We start from the raw sequence: 20,955 nt of genomic DNA, 5'->3' as shown, positions 1-20,955 counted from the left end.
ATAGGAAGGTTAGTGTGATACCACACTGGCAAATCCCAATGCCAATGCAAAGCATAAACAATTTAGTTACCCTCTATTTGGGATTTTCCACAGTAATGGTCTTTCCTATTATTACAAAGAAACCTTTGTTTGAATAAGTAATACTCTATATCTATAGTGAGATATAGATATATTTGTTCTATTATTCTCTATTCACTTAATTTTAGTCAGGAAAGATCTTTACTATTACAGCAGGCATTTGCTGGCTGTTTATCTAATACTCATTCTCATCTTACTCCTTTGTACAAACTCATGTATTTTCATTAGACTATCCAGTACCCCTCCCTCTGCTGCCTCAAATAACACACACACTCTCTCCCTCTCTCTTTGCCTATGTTTTCAGTGATGGTGTTCAGTTATGTACACAAACCCTTTGATGTTCTTCCCTTCAAGAAGGGATTCTTGAATGGGGCTGGGCTTGGTGACTTGATGGTAATAAACAAAATAAAGGAGAAGTGATGATGTGCAATTGCACAACTTTGTCAAAAAGGGCTTCTGAGCTTCCTCCTTGCTTTTTTTTCTTGGGTCATTTGCCCTGCCAGGGGCCATGCCACGAGGGCACTAAAGCAGCTCCATGCAGAGAAAACAGGCATCTTGCCAGCAGCCCTGTAAGTAAACTGTCTTGGTTGGCTGTGGGTCCTCCAGCCCCTTGGTTGGCTGTGGGTCCTCCAGCCCCAACCAAATCTTTTAGCAACTGTACAAGTGAGTCTGAACCAGACCACCCAGCTAAACTGCTCCCGAATTCCTGACACACAGAAACTGTGAGAATAATAGATGTCTACTGTTTTAATCGTTAATTTTGGAGGGAATTTCTTATGTAGCAATAGAAAAGTAGCTCCACAGATAGAGTCTGAATGACTGAAGTTAGTTGCACAATTCTATTCCATGGCTTAGGAAAAGGTATATGACCTGAACTGGTTCAACAGGATGAATTTCAAGAGTTTTGCTCAGAAGTTTGAGACAGTCACTCTATCTCCCAACCCCCACTATATGTGAGAGAAGTAGCCCTTGACCCCCATTATGGTTCGCAGCCACTCTAAAACTATGAGGAGGACCAGTCTTGGGGTCAAGATGCCACGGTGTACAGCTGTGCAGGGGCAGGAAGAATGGGCCCTTATGACATTGCTGAGCCACAAGGTCAACTGTCCTGAGGCCAGAAATCCCTTCTTTAAGACTGATGGAGTCTGTTTTTGTATAAATATGCTGCAATCCCACTTAGAATATACTACAAAAACAAATACATACACTTCTATAGACAATAATGGATTGTCAGGTAAGTAAGGATAATGGGGTGTGAGTGTTTCTCTCTCTGGAACACTACTGTGGTGTGTTTAGACAGCAATTATTTTAGAGCAGAGACACAATGTGGATTTTCAAGCTGCCTTGATTTACACTATAATGAAATCTAGTAGCAACCCAGCTACACAACAGTGAAACTCACTGAAACACAGAACCTTTGGTACCAGCAGAGGTACCATTCACTATTCTTTACTGTGTTAGCCAAGTGAATTTAGGAGCTATTAAATATTCTACCTGAATATTGTTAAAATACTCCATTTCACTACGGGACATGTTTGGTACAGCCCATATGAAAATAAAATGTTCTCCTTTATAATCATGGAAAACCACTTGATTCAGTTCACCAGAAGGAGACAATAGTTCGTTTATCTTATCCTATATAATTCTTTTCTAATTGCTCAACTTTCCACCTCACTTCTGCCATAGCACACAGAGTCCTTAATAAAAATAGATCTTAGAAACTTTGCTTTGAGCTAGTTTTTAAAACATCATCAAAAAATAAAAAATAAAAAAACATCACCATAAGGGGAATGTGAAACAAATTAAGGAAATATATTTATGGAGGAACACTTGTACAATTAAAGAGCTAAAAAAAAAGTAAACAGGAATTAAAAGTAGAAATAAACTAAACAAACTACTCTTATTATCAGGAGGACTGTTTTAAAGTTGGAAGATATCCTAAAATTTAGAAGAAAAACTCTTAATTGTATTTGAAGACTGTCACCATATAAAATTAACTGGATATGAAACAGATCTCTGGGAATCATGTAATGTTGTTACCTGCTTTGATGTATATGTATTTCCTTACACAAAATGTGCTAAAAATAAATCTTTAACAAAAAATATGTCTGTTAAACTGAATTAGCATTTCAGTCAGCCACTGGGTGTACATTTATAAACCACATACACATTATGAGCTTTTTGCTTATACTTTTATTTTCCCACTAAAAAAAAAAGAATTAAAAAGAAAAAGATAATAGACCTGTCAAGGTAGTTTCTAAGGAGTCAAAACAGAACTCAAAATGACCTGTTACATGAGTTCGAATTTTCATACAAAAACTATTCTCTCCTTCCTGCCTCTCCCTATCTTAACATCTTTCCCCTTGTGCACATACTATGTGTAAGCATGCATTCACTCTTCCTCCCTAATGCTTAGTATGAGCTATGGTACACAATTCCACATAAGATAATGGGAGAGAAAGTGTAAGAGTTATTACTTCTCTCAGCATGCAATTGAAATGTATAGATAATATACTCACCTAAAAGTTTAGCATAAGAGATATGTTCTTGATTACATGACAAGTAAATGAAGACATTAATAGTAAGCATTATATAGGCCATAATATTCGATAAATATTTCTAAATAAACAGAGGTGAGATTATGCTAGGTCTTGAGTTATGTAGGATTTAGATTAGCTTTAAAAAAAGCAGAAGGACATCCTGATATAAGCAAAGGCAAAGAGAGATGAATTCTTAAAATAATTTCCATGGGCTCTTGATTCAAGTCAGTTTGATGAAGTAGAGAATTCTTACAAGGAACGTATTAGGGACTTGGGAAAGGTAACACTACCCTGAAATCAGCAGGGGAAAGAGGAAGGTATTGGCTCTCTTACATGGAAATAGCATGAGGGATTCTTGAAGTGTATAGACTTCTTGGTAGAAGAGGAAAAGGCTTTAATGACTTCTGTTCTTTTTTCTCTAACCTACAACACGAATTGTCCATTAAGAAGGACTTCTCTTACATGTATATGCAGAATTATCTACTGTAAAAAAGCAACCAATAAAGTCACAGTATTTTTTTCTCCTAAATGCTTAACAGGGTCTGACCATGTGCCAGGCATTATGCCAACCACTTGATAAACAACTCATTTAATCTTTACAATTACCTACATCAAAGATCATATTGTCCTCTCCAGTTTACAGATGAGAAGACTGAGGCCAAGGGAGATCACACAATGTGTCAAGTGTATACCTGATGAAGTGGGTCCTCAACCCCGAGGCACTGCTTCTAACGCTCGGCCTCAGCATCATGCTGCACTGACTGACACCTGGAGCGTGGCAGCATCTCATTAGGTACCCTCCTATCCCCCACCCCTCCTCCCTCCTTCTCTTCCCCCTCAGCTCTCCAATGCTCTTTCTGCCTGTACTCTCGTTCATCCACTGTCCACCTGCAGACCAGCATGGCCCTGCAGCACCTAACAGCCTGTATAGGTTTCTATTCAGCAAACTACTTCTTTAAAGTGGTCATTTGAACTTAAGGTTCTGATCTTCTCAAAAGCAAATTCCTCACAGTGAAACTTCTAGAATTGGAGCTTTCCGTTTTATGAAGGAAAAGAAACCATCATTTCTGTTTCTTTATTCTTTAATTTCCCCCTTGGCAGATCCCTGGTAAATAGATCAAAGGAGGGACCAGAAAATCTCGTACCTTGGGGTACCATAAAGGAGGAAAAGGAGGGTCCCTACTAAAGTATCAGTTAGCACAGTGGTTCTCACCCTTCAGCGTTCATTGCAGTCACTGAGAAGGCTTAGTGAAACACAGGCTGCGGGCTACTCCGTTACTCAGTAGGTCTGAGTGGCCCCAAGCACCTGCATTTCTAACAAGATCCTAGGTAATGCTGACTGATGTTGCTGGTGGAGACCACACTTTTGAGAACCAGTGGATGAGGACAGCAATGTGAATATCATTTCACTCCAATTCAAAGCAGATTTACCTTGGGAAGCTCCAGATGTTGCACGTTTGTAAATGAACTGAAGTCCACAGCTGCATCGGAAGTGGCAAAACTTGGTTCAGCCTGACAGAGAAAGAAATGGCAAAATGGGCAATGGAGTGTCGTGTCTTTTTGTTTGTTGAAATATAAGAGCCACTTAGTCAAAATCATTTTGTGTATGGCCCGTCTCGTTAAGTCCCCATCAGCCGGACCTCAATAGAAAGCTAACCTACCAATTGGAGCATCTGCCCCCTGGTGGTCAGTGCGCATCATAGTGACTGGTCTAGCAGTTGTCCAAACGGTCGACCTATTAGTTGGACACTTGGCATATTAGGCTGTTATATATATACTACAGGCCTGGTGCACGAAATTCGTGCACAGGGGTGGGGCAGTCCCCTCAGCCCAGCCTGTACTCTCTCCAATCTGGGACCCCTCGGGGGATGTCCGACTGTCAGTTTTGGGCCTAAACTGGCAGTCAGAGATCCCTCTCACAATCCTGGACCACTGGCTCCTAATCGCTCACCTGCCTGCCTACCTGGTCACCCCCAGCTGCCCCCCCCTGCTGGCCTGGTCACCCCTCACGGCTCACCCGCCAGCCTGGTCGCCCCATGCGGCCTGCTGTTCAGTCATTTGGTTGTCCCTCACTAACCCCTCTGCCGGCCTGGTTGTCCCACACAGCCTGCTTGTTCAGTCATTTGGTCGTCCCTCACTAACCCCCCTGCCAGCCTGGTTGTAGGCAGCCATCTTGTGAGGGCATGAGGGTTAATTTGCATATTATCTCTTTATTATATAGGATAGATAGATAGATATATCAGCTTTAACTATAAGGGACAAAGATGATCCATGGTTTTTTAAAAATATTTTTAAATTGATTTTTAGAGAGAGAGAAAAGAAAAAGAAACATTCATGTGAGAGCGCAACATCAGCTGCCTCATGTACTAGGAGCTTGCGTGGGGGGGGCATGTGCGGCCTGATCTGGAATTGAACCAGCAACCTTTTAGTGCACAGGACAACGCCCAACTAACTAAGCCACACTGGTCAGGGCCCATTCTTCTTGAAATGTGGTCTCATCAGCTGTTATGCAGCACGTCCGCCTGGCTCTACTTCATCAACTCTGACCATATGTATCAGCCTTCTTTCTGATTGTTATTACATAATCCTGACTTTGGCCCTGTTCTCTCTAAATGTTCTCTGTAGTCAAGTGCCTCAGCTTTCACACCAAATCTGCATCTAAGAGAATTCATCTCTGAACTCTAGACCAAATGTCCCAATGTAAACTATACTTCACTCTTAGGCTGCCTAAATACATGTCTTCTAGTTTTACAAATATTTATTCCTCTTTTTATTTATTTATATATTTTGGTAAAAGTCACCCATCCATCAAGTCACCAAGTCAGACATCTGGAAGCCTTGTACATCTTATCTGTTTCACCCGCCAGTCTATTCCCTGCCCAAAGAACAGTACCTGGTGCAATCAGGCAGACACACAATAAATATTTGCTGGATAAATAAATTCTCAACCACTCATTTTTCCTTAATGAGTACATTTAGTTGGGGATGAAGTAATGTCAATTTGGGTCCTAAACATCTGATGTCACCATTTCCATTTTTTATTTTATTGTTTTTTTTACATTACTTAGGACCTTATTATCTTTCTCCTGAACTACTCTGATAATTTTATTACCCTTTACTTCACTTTTCTTCCCAGCAACTTCTGATTTTTCTCTGCTCTGCACCATTTCCAGCAATGTCTTCAAAAATTACAGTTCTGATTCTTTGAGTTCCCAACAACATGGCCTCCAAGACAAAGTCTTCATCATATTCCTATGATCTGACCCATCTCCTTCCCTTGCCAGTGACTCTGCCTCACCAGCTCCCCATTCTCTGCCTCACGCTGTTCAGTATGCTCTGCAATTTTTAATTGTCTGTATTTGCCGGATCTTCCACACCATTCCTCAACTCTCTGCTTCTTTGTGCCCCCAAGTCTTCTACTTCCAACCTACACATAATCTCCTCTATAAAATCCTATTCTCTCCCTAGAGGTGGAATCGGCACCTCCTCTTCTAGTGCCTTCATTATTCCCTATGTGAACTCTACTAATAGCCTTCATGTTAGTGGTGAGCTTGCCTACTCGAGTGCTTCTTGTACTGGGCTATACCCTCCATGGGGGCCAAGGCTATGACTTATTTATCTTTGACAGCCTTGTAAGGGTTCTATAATTGTTTGAATTAAGAAGTGGCATATCAATCAAATCTTCCAGAGAAACAAACATGAGTTACATACCTCCTTATTTTGAAGGTTCTCTGAGGTAGAAGGCAAAGATTCCACTGTATTTCCAGGACACACAGCCATCTGACTCACTGCATCTTTATTCCTAAAAGGAAATGCACTGACCTATCACATCATAATACTTCATATTATTTCAACATTTTACTTTAAGATTCAGAAGGATTATTACAGAAAATTCTGTAACCCCAAAGACCTGGAACTGCAACACTAAAACATTTATAAATGCTTTATTTTCATTCAAAAATAACAGAATTGAAAGGCTAACGAACATTATTTAGTAAACCAGAAAAAGAAAATGCTCACCTGATGAAAATTATTTTCACTTTAGAAGGGGCACATTTAATGATTGAGGAAGCATTCTGATGACTTCTTCCATATAAAATTTGCCCATTGATCTATGGGAAATAAATATCATTAATTGAGCCTGGAATTTTAATTTTGTAAATTTTTATCATCCTATTTAGCTAATGAAATATGTTTTTCTTATTTTAAAATAATATTTCATATATATATTTATATAATAAAAGGGTAATATACTAATTAGACTAGACATCCTTCCTTCTGGACAAACCCGCAGCGGGCGGGGGCCGCACTAGAGGCTCCCAGCCATGGTGGCTGCGGGCGGTGGCTGGGGCCAAGGCCCTTGCATGAATTTCGTGCATTAGGCCATATATATATCCTTTACAGAACATGGACCTGACTTTGATGGTGAATAAAGAAAAGCTCATTTAGAAGCCAACATTAAAATGGTGTAATATGGCCTGAGCTCCAAGAGCTGAGGAGGCAGCACTTGGACTGACTGAAGGAGAGCAAACAGTGAGTTCCCTGGCAGGCACTGGGCCTCAGTGCGCTTTGTACAAAGCAGGGGCTCTGTGGGAGCACGTGTGACCTACACAGAGAAGCCCTATACTGTCATATTTTCTAATTAGTTTCAAAACTCAAGGCTTGGGCATGGGCCACTGGGAGAAGCCATGCTGACAGAACCAGGATGTGGCAGTACATTGTGTCTATGCAGCACAGCACCTGATGAAAACTGCTGGTCTTCTAGTTCAGTGGTTGCCAACCTTTCGGACCTCACGGATCACCAGTGGTCCACAGACCACCGGTTGGCAACCACTGCTCCAAAGGTTTGCTTACACCAGCGGTCGCCAACCTTTCGAACCTCACGGACCACCAGTGGTCCATGGACCACCGGTTGGTGACTGCTGTTCTAGTCATTTAGCCATTGCTGACTGAGCCTTTCTAACCAATAGAGAAATACACAAGTACGAGAAGAGCATTCAGGCAATACAAAAAAGTGGATCCCAGCCTACAGGAGGCAAGGGCAAACAAAGCAAGCAGATACAGTTCTAAAACTATAAAGCATGGTCCACAAGTTTATTTTGTTTGGAGGGCTGAGTTACTGTTTTAGTTATTTAGACTTAACCTTGACCCCAATGCACCCAACATCTGTCACTTGTACTATTAGGGATACAACTTTCAGAATGTCCAGTGGGCCAATCTCATCATGGGGAGTGACTGGTCATCCTGCTTTTCAAAAGCTCTTAATAAAAATGCAGCACACACACAAAAAAGTTTTTGAAGTGTAATCTTTATTACTGTCTTGGGGCAAAAATTGTTTCTGGTGCTACATTGTCATGACCTTTCAATGGAAGTTAATGGGAACATGGACACTACTTAGTAGAGATTTGCTTTAGTGCCAAATTTGCTGTAATGCATCTATTTTATTAGGCAAGCGGTAGTTTTCCATCACTCTATGAGGCCCAGGTGAATTTTCTAGAAACTAATGATTCCTCTGCACCGATTCTGCAAAAGTAAATTCAGCATTTTCCACAAGAAATTACCTCTAGAAGCTCATCTGCAATCTGCAACCGACCATCTTTCCCAGCTGCTCCGTTGGGATCAATCCCCACTATAAAGACACTCATCCTGGATCGATCTTTGTTCCCAGCAAGACTTAGCCCCAAACCACTCCGACCTTTCTCCAGTTCAATCATATGCAGCTCGCCGGCCAGAGTCCCATAACGTTCTCTGATATTTTCTGCACATAACAACAGTAAGAGTATAGGTATTGAGAGTTAATTCATAGTCAAATGCTACTTAGAATAGCCTCAAAAGGGCATTGTTTGTACCAAAATATGCTTGGCAGTTAAGAAAACCAAGGTAGAGTGGCCACCTGGGTTTCTAGGACTACCCAAACTTTAAGGAATTTCTTTGCATTCAGGGTGCAGAGAGTATAATGTCTGGTTAACCAGCGTACCTGCATGATCAGGTCCAAGAGTGGTCACATTAACAAACTCTCAGCTTGTGATTAAAACAGAAATTTAATTTATCATTTTCAAAGGAGAACAGAACACTGAGTATTCATCTTTTAAAAAATATATACATTTTTTACTGATTTCTGAGAAGGAAGAGGGAGAGAGAGATAGAAACATCAATGAGAGAGAATCATTGATTGGCTGCCTCCTGCACGCCCCATCCAGGCATGTGCCCTGACGAGGATTTGAACTATGACCTCTTGGTTCATAGGTTGACGCTCAATCACTGAGCCATGCTGGCCAGGCTATTTATTTTTAATTTATATTTTTATTGATTTTTAGAAAGAGAGAGGAAGAGAGATTTGTTGTTGCACTTATGTATGCATTCTTTGGTTTGCTTCATGTGCCCTGACCAGAGATCGAACCCGCAACCTTGGTTACTGGGACAAGGCTCTAACCAACTGAGCTACCCATCCAGGGCAGGAGTATTCATCTTGATTGGTCAGTGGAAGCTTTTCTCCCACAGGAAAATCTACACTGCGTGTCACATCATGTTGCACAGTTGCTTGCTCCATATATCCAGACAAAAGGGAACGGGTTCATTATTGCACAGAGCCATCAGGTCAGGAGAATTCAATGTACCTGTCCCAGCTTTCGGACACTTGTCCTAAGTAGATTAGACCATCCATATCTCCCATCCCACATGTTCAATAGTTAGAATTTATTCTTTAAACTGAGAAGGCAAGGCCAAGTGTGGGGTCCCAGCCACGGGCGCAGTGGAGGAATCAGCCAGTAGCAGCACTAATTGTCAGGCTGTGAGGGAGCCATGCTCGAGGCCCTGTCCCAGGGAATCCACTCAACCACAGCTCCCTGACACATCAGTAAGAAACTGCTTTCTTAAGCCATGAAGTTGTGGGTAGCTTGTGACATGACAATAGGTAACTGAAATATTCCATTTAATGTTTTCCTCAGAGTATATTCTGGTGGATTAGTAATATACTCTAATTTCATTAAAAATAGACTGAGAACTGTAAACTTTAGAAAATGTTACTACATGGCGGATGACATGTATTCTATATTGATTCTTAATTGGATCAATTTCACAAACTGCCATTTCCTGAATCCTAAAGTCTAGCAACACACCTTTTACATTCTTAGCTTCTGAAAAGCATGCCATTTTTCTTAAAGGAAATAATTATATATTTTAAATGAAACTTTTTAAAGTACTGACACAGGTATAACTTTTGGCTGAATTTTTAATATTACCCTATGAAATGGTTTATCTCCTTAGGAAACAAGAGACACAGCCATGATCCTAGCAACAGCTGCCTTTCCATGCTTCTTGCGCATCAGGAATTGTGGTCAGCATTCCTCAGACATTATCTAATTTAATGTTAGCAACTGGAGGTAAACGCTGTATTTTATTTATTTTTATTTTTTAAAAATATATTTTATTGATTTTTTACAGAGAGGAAGGGAGAGAGAGATAGAGAGTTAGAAACATCGATGAGAAACATCGATCAGCTGCCTCCTGCACACCCCTTACTGGGAATGTGCCCGCAACCAAGGTACTTGCCCTTGACCGGAATCGAACCTGGGACCCTTCAGTCCGCAGGCTGACACTCTATCCACCGAGCCCAACCGGCTAGGGCTAAACGCTGTATTTTAAAAAGAGGGACAAACCACTAAGCTAATGCTTAGAGGTGGTTAAACAACTGCCAAATGCCCAAAGTTATTATCTCAACAATTATACTGTATTACCACCCTCGTAGTGAAAACACCAAAATTTAAGGCATACTATCAACAATGGGAAGACTCTTGAGACCTAGAGAGGGGAGATGACTTGTTCAAGACCACAAGAAAGCTGGCCCAGTACCAGCTTCTGAGAGACTGCCCCGCCCTCTTTAGTTCTCATAAAAATGGCAAAGTGGGCTTTCACAGGAATGCGGACCAGAAGGAACGGAAGAAAATGATTTCATGCCTTGGGAATGCATGCTGTATTCAAGCAAAAACAAACAGTGTTTTTTTTGTCCCCTACACAAAACTGCAGTATTTATAACTAAAGCTGAAACATCCTTATTCATCCAGGGCATCGGCCTTGAGAAACGCAGAGCTATTTTAATACCTCTGACAATTAAATGCATTACAAAAAGACAACTTACTCCAGCTGTAACCAAACTCATCCTCTTTGTCCCCTTCTTCTGAGTCCCTGCTTGCAGATGACTGGGCATGATCACCGCTCATTTCTGCAAATGCTGAAGGAGGGGGCAGAGGCGCATTGCACAATGGAGCCTTCTCTGGCTCTGGTTCTGACTGACTGGGTGCCTGTGGGAACAAGAGGAATGCTGTGGGTATGTGCAGATCAAAGGGAAAAAAGCGAAGGAAATGAAATAAGAAAATAATGTCAAAAACAAAAAACTGGCTTTAAAAGATATGATACATAAATAATGGGGGGAAATAGATATATTTACAAATCGGTAGACAGGATTCAGGTAAGCTTCATACAAACGAAGTGGTATGTTCAGAAAACAATTCATTAAATTGTTATTTGGTATTTTAAGGTGGCAAACTATTCAATAACTTAAATAACTTAAGATGAAAAATTATACAAACTTCCCCTTCTGGAAAAGAAGTTTCATTCAAAAGTTGTCATAAATGTCCAGGGGTCTGGGCAAGATTTGGGGGGGTCTAGAAAAGTCTTCCAAGAAACTAGAAAAAAATAGCCACGGATTAATAAAAAAACCAAAGACGTTCAAAGCTTATTAGTGAGACTACATATAAATAATTTTTTATTGCTACCGGAATCCTCTCTCCAAATGACTCAACGCATCCCTGAAAATGTTACACATGCAGGTTCATCTCCCAGGGAGCCAGCTTGTTAGCATGGAGCACACAGACGTGGATCTGAGGGACGGCTTGGAGGGACAGTACCGTCGTTCCCTTGCCAAAGTAGCTCGAAAGGTAAATGAGAAAACATGGGAAAAAACTGCATATAAACCCAAAGAATGGTGCACTTGCTGCCACAGAGGTCCTAATCCAAAGAAAGGACTTGGTATCATCAAGTTGCAGAAAATCAAACAAAATATTCAAGTTTAGAAGGACCTTAACTCAATGAATTCATTTTGTGGATTAATAACCTGAGGCCATGAAAAGTGAAACGTTTTGTTTAAAATCACACAGTAGCACTAGAGTTCTTTTCACTTAATTCTTAACCCAACCCAATGCACTTTCCATCATGCAGGCTGTCTTGTCCAATTTCCACCGTAAGACAGTGAGTACTTAATTCAATGAAGTTCTAATCCTGGCATGACACTATCCCTGATGCCTTGAATCTCTGATGCCTTGAATCTCTATTATCCTATCTTTCCTTCTTTTACCTTTCATTCTACACAAAAATCCCTCTAATATGGCTTATTTGAAAAAAGGCTGTGATTTAAAAATAAAAAAAACTTCTTACAGAACACACAGAATGATAGGCACAAATAATTAGGGATTATTAATTGGTGTCAAGATTCAGAATACCAGAAAATACACCTAATGCTAAAATTGTATGGCACTGAATGTAATCTTTCTCTAATGATTCAGAAAGCCCTTCAGGATTCTAAGCTACGACACAATGATCATAATAAACACAAATTACTACTGCTTTTCTGGCAAAACTTATTGATAGAGACTTACAGGGCAATTGATTTTTCAAATTACAGAATGTGCTGTATTAAAATATTCAGTTTACACACAATTGCCCAAACAGACAAGAATCACTAGTGCAAACAACATCCTTGTTACCTTCCCAAATGCTGGGCCACAAAACTCTCACATGAACAATGTACAAATAAAAAGTGAACAAACAAAAACACTAATGTGACCCAATAAAGGTTCATTAAACATACTAAGTTGGTGGGGAATATGTAATTTAAAATTTTTCTAATTAAAATAAAAAAATTACTTCTCTGTAACAATAGAAAATGTTAGCAAGCATGAATTAAGCTCATTTAACTTTTAAAAATAGAAGAAAATTAATTTAACTTTCCCATATTTTAAGAAATTGATGGGTACACATTTTATAGATATCACTTACTGCATAATTGTTCTGAGTTGTTATTTTCCTTTAAAACAAAGTCTGCTTGCCTACAAACTGTTCAGGATCTTAGGCATATTTCTATGCTGTGAGTATAAATTGAAACGGTGCCCTACCATAACTGAGGGATCATAAAAAAAAAATCCACGCCTGTGTTTACTAATGGCAACCAGGTGTCCTATTTTACTGTCCCTAAAACATTCATTCTCACTGAGATAGTATAGTAGCTTGTCACTGACACTTCTTAAAAATCTGTTAGTAAAAATGTAGCTGTTTAACAAAGATGGCTTAGTTTTCATTGGTAAACATGCAACTGCACTTGAAATCACTCCATGCCATGTACGCACACAGTGTAATGTACACACACAGCACACGACAGCACACCACGTACTCATGAAAACTTCACACCAGGACAAACCTTAAATGGTGTGGGAGCAAAAGGGTTAGTTGGGGAACAATGGAAGGCAACTCTACTGGAATTCTGCAATTCCTACAGTAACAGAAAACATATTCCTTCAGAGACATAGTGTTTGGTTTTCCTCGTTACAATACCATGAAATGCCAATGAATATTCATAAAATGCTTCCTGAGAGAAACTGTTCACAGCCTTCTTCCTTCTCACAATCGCATTATAGTATCTTTATCCTGCAATTTTTTTTCCAGTTTTGGATTTATAATTCCATCAGTTACGAGAATATCCCAAGTACAGATTTACAAGCATTGAAACAGCTACACATTTCCTGAGTCAGGCATTTATATGGATGCACTGTATGAATATTCCACAGACTCCTACACATACACAATTTTCCGTGGAGTGGTCAACTCCTAGGAGAGCTTTTAGGACCACCTTGTTTAGGTTTATTAAAGATTTAAACCAATACACAGTTTTAAAGAAATTATGTGACAGTAGTCCATATATTTAACAAAGTCTTCATAGGAAGTATCAGAAAATTTAACGCACAGCAAAATACAGAAAAGGCACTGAACTCACAATTATCCCTTACTCTTCAGAAGGACCATCTAATTCAGCTATAAAAATGTTCTGGCAAGAAAATGTGCTTAAGAAAGGATTTACGGTACATGCCCACTCCAAACACACAGTTGTTGTGTTTTGTTTTTCTCCCCTGCCCAAATCTAGTAAACAGTGAACTGGGACAAAGGCACGGCAGTAACACAGAACAAAACATGTGCAAAAGGCAAGGGCAAGACAATGGGCATTCTCCAACCTTGTCAGCGATGAACTGCAGAGAATCAGCAAATGGGTTAGTGCTGCTGAAGTTGTACTGAGGGTAAAGGCTGTGCGTCAAGGAAGGCAAGGGGGATTTCTAAAAGGAAACATAAGAGGCGCTGAGCCCAAAGAAATGGATCCCAAACAACTCAGTTTTAAGAACAAAGTACTTACTGGTTTAAATAACTGTGTAAAACTAGATCCTGTCAGATCTAGTATTAATAACAACATCTTATGAAACTGTCTGGAACGAAAGGTTTATCTCTAGTGACCGGAATCTACGCTTTGATCTCAATCTGGCCACAAAACCATGTGGGGAATGAGTCTGACCAATGGACCCCAAATTTCTTTTGTTTTCACTGAATGACTTCACTCTCTGACAGATACACATATATTTGCCCACTTTATATAGTAATATATGCCCTATGTGTATCAGTAACTATCTTTCAAAATTGAAATCATATCAGTTTTCTAAATTTACATTTAAAAGCAAATTATGCTTTTTTGGTAAAACAAATAGTTTATCTTGTCCAGAATGCAAATTAAACATTTGTCTGCTAGTTCAGGGGTAAACTTCATTAGTCTTCTATCTCATTTCCCAATAAAGAAAATTTTCATATTTTGACTAGATGTTAAGGTTGCTGAAGATCAATAGTATTTTTTAGTTAAAAACAGAAATCAACAATTTTTTTTAAATGAACCACCATATGGTAGTGTTCTCTATTTCCGCCTACTTTTTTGTGAAGGTAGAAATGTTGATATATATTTTTAAAATTCCCTATAAAAGTTCCTACATTACTGGGGCATTTATGAGGCTCTTAGTAACATTGGAAATGCGGCCTTAGAGTGCTTCTCCTAGGTTTTGTGGCTTGCCTGCGATATACCAAGCTAGGACTAGTGCCTTTGAATATACACATTAAAGGCAGGATGACTGCCAGACAGAATTTAGCATTTTCATAGTTTTAAAAAAAAGTAATTTCCTTAGCACAATAAATTCTTCTCTTCATACCCACTATCTTTTTCTTTTATTGACTACATCTTTCAGGAGAAACTGCAGACATTTAAAATTCATTCTGGCTCCAGTGAAATGTTTGTGTTGCTTCTCTCTATTAAAAAAAGCTCTCCTGGCAAGCATGGAGATGGGGGAGGCCGTCACGTGACACCCCCTGCCTGGGAGCACTCTCTGGGGAGACTGTCGTCGCCCATGCTAACGCTGGTGCCACCTCACCCTTCAATCTGCTCTCCAGCAATGTTTCTCCTACACAGAGGAGACGGGAAAAGGAAACGGGCACCATGACATTTCTGCTCATCTCGACTTGCGCTCTGCTTTTCAGCTGAAAATGCCAGCTCCTGCTTTACAAAAGAGAAGATCACAAATGCCTAGGAACGGGACCGCATATTACGGGGGAAGAAATGATGAGGCAGAGATCAGAAACGCTTCCTAGGCAGAACACCCAATGCTGCGGAAGGTCGGGCTTATTTCCAGTCCTCACACACGGAATTATTTGGTTGTGTATTTCCTTTACAATTCTGTAGAATCACACAAAATAAAACCATAGCGGCAAGAAATACAATATGTAAAGAGAGCTCCAGTTTTTTGTGTTGTTTTCGGTTCTTTCTTCTTCTTCTTTTTTTTCATATGTAGCTCTTATAGGATTAGAATTTGGCCCAAGATGAGAATATAAAAGTACAGAATGAGCACAGCAAGGGAAGTGGTGGATCAGTCTGCTATTAAGGAAAGATTGATAGAAACAGACTATATTTTTATTAATAAATCGATGATGAAACTTCTGTTTTAGCTCCAAGGGCTGATAAAAATAGAAATGTTATTTACTAAGAAGCGGCATGAGGAAGACAGAACCATCCTCTGGCCCATGTTCACGGGCCCACCCTTGCCTGTGATGGTGCGGCCGGGCGGAATTCTGCGAAGTGCCCGCTGGAGGAATGAGCAGGGCCGGGGCTGGGGCTGGGAAGGCTTGTTCTTGAACAGTCTGAGAGCCACAGACTGGCTTCTCAGCCTCTGGGTAAGATTTTCTTAAAGCTCCATTCCATCCACAAATACAACATTTACCATGAAGAGACTCTTAGGTATTTGTGATTTTTTTCCTTTAGATTATGGGAGACTCGATTTCTTTCCGTAAGGAAGTAAATCCCTGAATACAAAGTATCTCTCATTTCAAATGCAAAGTTAACTCTAATTTCCCAAAGCAAAATGCATATTCAGAGAAGGGGAAAAAAAATGCCTGTACCCTGCTCAGGTTCCCAGCTGGATCTCTGTAATAAGAAACAGATTCACAAGAGAAAATTATATACGTATTGATTTATTATAAGTTTTAAGTGACACGGACCCTTCAGGAGGAACTAAGACCTGAAGAAAGGGTTAAACCTGAGTGTTCTTCTACTAGGATGGATGAAGAGTGGGTGGTCAGGGAAAGTGTCATCGGACAAGAGAATATGAGCTAAGTGGGGTGAACCGGGGGAGCAGGGAGGTCAGCAACATCGGTTCATTCAGGTTCCTCTCAGCATCCCTCCACCTTGGAGACAAGGATGCTCCTCTCTCCAGGCAGGAAGGGCACCTCCCACTGAGGGTCTTACAAGCTGCTTCAGGGGAGAAGGGAAATCAGAGTCATTCCAGCAACCGCCTTTTCTCAAATTCCTTTAGCTTAAAATATTCAAGAGCCAACATGCCATATTTTGGGGTAGCATGTCCCGAACCCTTTTTGAGTAAATATGTCATTCTACGCAAGATTTATTCTGGAATAATTGCTATAAAATCAGGCATCATTATACCACATATAATGAAACAGGAATATTTTCCAGGTGCATGAAAGAGAAAAAACAAACAAACAAAAAAACCCCACTTCCCAGCTCATTAGCAAATGTGACTGGCATTGAAAGAAATGTTTGTAGTTTAAGTTTTAAAAAAGTAATATGGAGAATCCTATTCAGCACTTTCTAGTATTGTCCTAAATGATAGAAAAGTTTGAAATTAAAAGTGAAACAAAAAAAGAAAGGAATAAAACCCACCCACACAAAAAATAGCTTTAACTTAAACAGCCATTTACCAACATTACCATGCTGCGTCTATGTTTAACACCACAAATGGAAACAAACGTAGAAAGATTTATAGTTATTTAAACAAACTGAATAGCATATGAAAAGAATGTGGTATGATGCAGCCCTCCATGTGGCAGATTTTCTTATCTGAATGAATAATTATTACCTAACAATAAACAACTGAGTGATTACAAACTGCAGATGTGAAGATAAAGGCTTACATTGAGAACTACTAAATTCACTCCTTACTGTACACCCAGAGCAGCGCTACACCTGTCCCGACAACAAAGGGAAGGACCAGAGGGACAGATCTAGTCACTTTTATTCCACGGCTCAGAAGACTGACAAATCTCATCCACAGAGCTGTGTGCTACGTCTCTACCATCATTTGGGCATTGATATCTTAAATCCTTAATTTTAAAAGTTTGATGTATTTTCTATAAAAATTCCACATTTTAAGTTTTAGATCATTCTTTTACCTACCCTCACGCATACTGACATTTTCCTTTTAAAGACAGCCAACCCCAAAGGCTAATAAAAGTTCTCTTTGAGAACCAGCCTGTCAGGGATTCTTACTTACATCTAGGCAACTCCTGTCTTTGGTGTGCAAGCCCTTCAGTGAACATGTATGTTTCTGAAGAACTTTCTAAGGGGTTTGCGGTCCAAATATACTTAAGAACTGCTGCACGTTAAAATAGTTTTCTTTTTACTGAGGCATAGAAAAATAGTTTTAAACGCTTGGCATGATTTTCCTCTTCAGCAACATTAGGGCGTATCAAATACACAAAGCCTCACGTAGTATCGTCTCCATCAACAACTTTCACTGAATGCACTTATACTTTTAAAATATATTTTTGAAGCCATTTTACCTGTGATGACTGATGGTAAAATGAGTTAGTAGGTTTCTTTCCACCATACAGCGATGAAGAGCTATACAGTGATTGGGCCTGGGAGGTAGTAGTTATGAAGTCACTGGTATAGAAACATACAGTTGAAACAAAATCCACCATGTGGAGATTTAATGTTCAGTGGGAATAGACAAATGCAGTAAAGATCATTCACAGGTGATCACGGATCGCATAAACTAGAAATTCTGTCTAAGGAAATAAATTTATAAAGAAAATGTAATCTCGCTGGCTTCTAAGGGACTTCACGAGAGATCCCGGACTATTAACCTGAAAAAGACTCCACCACATTCCTCTTATAAATACTCTGTGACTATAATGAAATTAACAATTGTCCACCTAGATATCATTGGCCACCAATGAATCCTACCTCCTGTGTGTTGAAAAGAGACTTCAAGTGCTTAGTAAACAAGATAGAAGGGATTTCCACAACAACTCAAAGAAAAAAACAAGCAAAACAATCCTTTCACAAGTTTCCTGAGATTTCAAGACTCAGTATCTTTGCTTCCGGAGACAATTTGGCCCTTGACACATTAGATTCCGAGTTGAACACTGTGTGTATATGCCTCCCTTGCCCTCTGCGTTTGCTTACCCTTGGTCTGTTTATAATGCTCTGTACCATAAAGACTACAGGGTTGCCTGCTTTCCGAATGGCTTCCACAGCTTGCTCATGGCTTGCATCTCTGAGGTCCAGCCCATCCACCTGCAATGGAAGGCCTCAGCTTAACATTTCAAGAAGCTAGAGAACAATAGAACAATTTGTGGTCTGGAGTTCTGAGGATCCTGGGGGAGGCTCCTGGAGAATCAGTGTCAGAACAAAAAGTAACTGCGGCTGTCTGTGAGGCTTCCGAACTTTTCATCTTTCCGCAGACTTGTGGGCCCTTGTTTTGGACACAGATTTCTGTCTTCAATAATCAACTGAAATAATCATCAATTAGAATCAAGGCTCTGCTTCTGCTTTCCTTACACTGCTCGGCTGCTCCTTTAATAAATCAGCATAATTAAAGAAATAATATAAGGGAACTAACTGCCTAGTAGCACTGACTTCATCATGAAAGTCACCGTACAAATATTTTCCAAGTTCATTAGAGAGTGGTTTGGGAAGGGGTGGCTGATACATCGTGTATTTTTCTCTGTACAGGGATGCTTGAAGTTAAAAACAAAATTCTGGCGTTCAGAAGTTACAGGTTATGGTGAGGTTAGTTTTGCAAAGGAATCTGTGCAGTAGACATGACAGGAGCTAGAAGCCAAGAAATTGTGCTTACTTGTTAGTAATTCTTATACAAATAGGTTGGAAATGAAAGTTATTTTGTAACCTTTTATTGACCATGGTTTGTGAGGGAGGAAAAGAGTTTGAAAGGCCAAATGCTAATCCTGTTAGAAAACTATAGGATACTATATAGTTTTATCATTTCCAATTACCACAATATGGTATGTACAACAAAATAGCAAAATCAGAGTGGACACAATTCTGGAAAAGAAAATTATTATTTCTCTGCATTATCATATTTAAAAAACACACATATATTTAATTGAAAACCTCCCTCAGATTGATACTTAGATACTTAACATCTCTTTCAGTGGGTCTTGAAAATGAGTTCTAACGTTTTATAGAATAAAAGTTATATTAGTGAGTACTATACATCCCATTAGTGGGAAAGTTTAACAGGACATTTAATATCTTTGCTCATGTTCAAAGAACTCTACTTAGAAATCATTTGCAGGCCTCTACTCATCTAATCTACATATAGTTTCAGAAACTCTTAGCAGAAACATGTTACAGAATCCCTAGAATTTCAGAAGCCTAAGGTTATCTTATTTATGAGAAAAGCCCCAAAACATAACAGCCCTCAACAAACCACTGCTAAACAACATTCAGTATTTTACCACTCACACAAAAATTCTTTTCCATTCTAAAGGGATACTTTAACATTCTTAATACATTTAAATTATATTTTGGTGCAAACTATGATCAATCCTTTCAAGAAATAATTATAAATATTTCTTACTTTTTTTACTTAGGTGAAAGATATTTAATAATGAAGTATTCATAATATAAACTGCCTTGTGATAATCTAAAAATGGAAATTTTAGGTAGTACTCCAACTAAAAAAGAGCTCTTTAGAAGAAGGCCACGGTGCCATCTAATCATCTAATGAGAGGTAAGTATACAGGAAGAGAGAGAAAACCCACCATTCTTCCTTGTAAGTGGTCAGAGGAGGAAGAAACATACATAGCCCTTGCTTTTTCCCAGTAATAATAAATCAATCAAGGAATAAACAAAGAAGTCCCCCAAATGCTAATTTTAAAATAATGGTTAATGTGTAACCTTCTTCTAAACAAGGCATTTTAATGTGTAAGCTATATGGACTTAGAAAGTGAGGGTCAATCATTTGCATAAAGTAAATATAATTGTCATTATAATAGTGAAGCAACTGGTTTCCATTTGGAAATTGTCTCTCTTAGTTTACTCTGTAAATCCTAACAACTCAGCAAATCTGGGGCAGGTATCTCTTCCTCTGTCCTCTTCACTTAAACCATGCTTCTCCTGATCAAAAAATGTATCACACTGCTCTGCAGTGACTTAATTGTCAGGCCTGTCCCACCTGGCAGGCAGGCAGGCACAGTGCCCTGTGTACTGTGGGATGCCCAGAGCCTGCTATAGCACCTGGAATGCAACAGCTGTTCCAGGAATATTTGTTAAGCAAATGAGTGAGTGACTCCTGAGGGAAGAGTCTATTTAAAATATTAAACTTTGATTTGAATTAAAGTATTAGGTACAATTTGACCAAATGCTTCTCTCTCGTATATAACAAAATACACTTATATGTGTACACACATGCGTGGGCGCGCACACAGCCCTGAGTGATGAATGGAAAGCACTGAGGAGGAGGAAAACCTGTGCTTAGATGAGGGTGGGGGCATTTATATGCAAGGTAATCAGGGTCTTAGCACAAAAAATAGACTCACTTGGAAAAAAATTTTCATCCAATAAAGTTTAGAATGAAATAACTATAAAGTACTTTTAGAAATAAAATCTCATTGGAAACTTAATTATGATGAACATATTTGTGTGTGTATGTGTGTATATATA

At 39.4% G+C, this 20,955-nt stretch overlaps 1 protein-coding gene across 5 annotated transcripts in view; it reads right to left on the bottom strand.

Annotated features, from left to right (window-relative positions):
* MPDZ (multiple PDZ domain crumbs cell polarity complex component) overlaps window positions 1-20,955 on the bottom strand; it is a 135,167-nt gene that overhangs the window by 20,035 nt on the left and 94,177 nt on the right. For 3 of the 5 annotated variants that reach the window (XR_002829772.1, XM_023755552.1, XM_023755554.1), the window contains 7 exons: window positions 18,454-18,564; window positions 13,898-13,996; window positions 10,756-10,918; window positions 8,180-8,376; window positions 6,639-6,730; window positions 6,330-6,420; window positions 4,050-4,130 (listed from right to left, as the gene is read on the bottom strand). Coding sequence is in view for 4 of the 5 variants with exons in the window: in XM_023755552.1 (XP_023611320.1) it covers window positions 4,050-4,130; window positions 6,330-6,420; window positions 6,639-6,730; window positions 8,180-8,376; window positions 10,756-10,918; window positions 13,898-13,996; window positions 18,454-18,564 (834 nt within the window). In the remaining variant the exon portion in view is untranslated. The remainder of the gene's footprint in view (window positions 1-4,049; window positions 4,131-6,329; window positions 6,421-6,638; window positions 6,731-8,179; window positions 8,377-10,755; window positions 10,919-13,897; window positions 13,997-18,453; window positions 18,565-20,955) is intronic. The other 2 variants (XM_023755553.1, XM_023755555.1) reach the window with 2 other exon arrangements.

The sequence above is a fragment of the Myotis lucifugus genome, unplaced genomic scaffold, assembly GCF_000147115.1.
Source record: "Myotis lucifugus unplaced genomic scaffold, Myoluc2.0 scaffold_79, whole genome shotgun sequence".
Taxonomy (NCBI): Eukaryota; Metazoa; Chordata; class Mammalia; order Chiroptera; family Vespertilionidae; genus Myotis; species Myotis lucifugus.
Note: the sequence above shows the minus strand (reverse complement) of the source record. Positions and strands in the feature narration are given on the sequence as shown.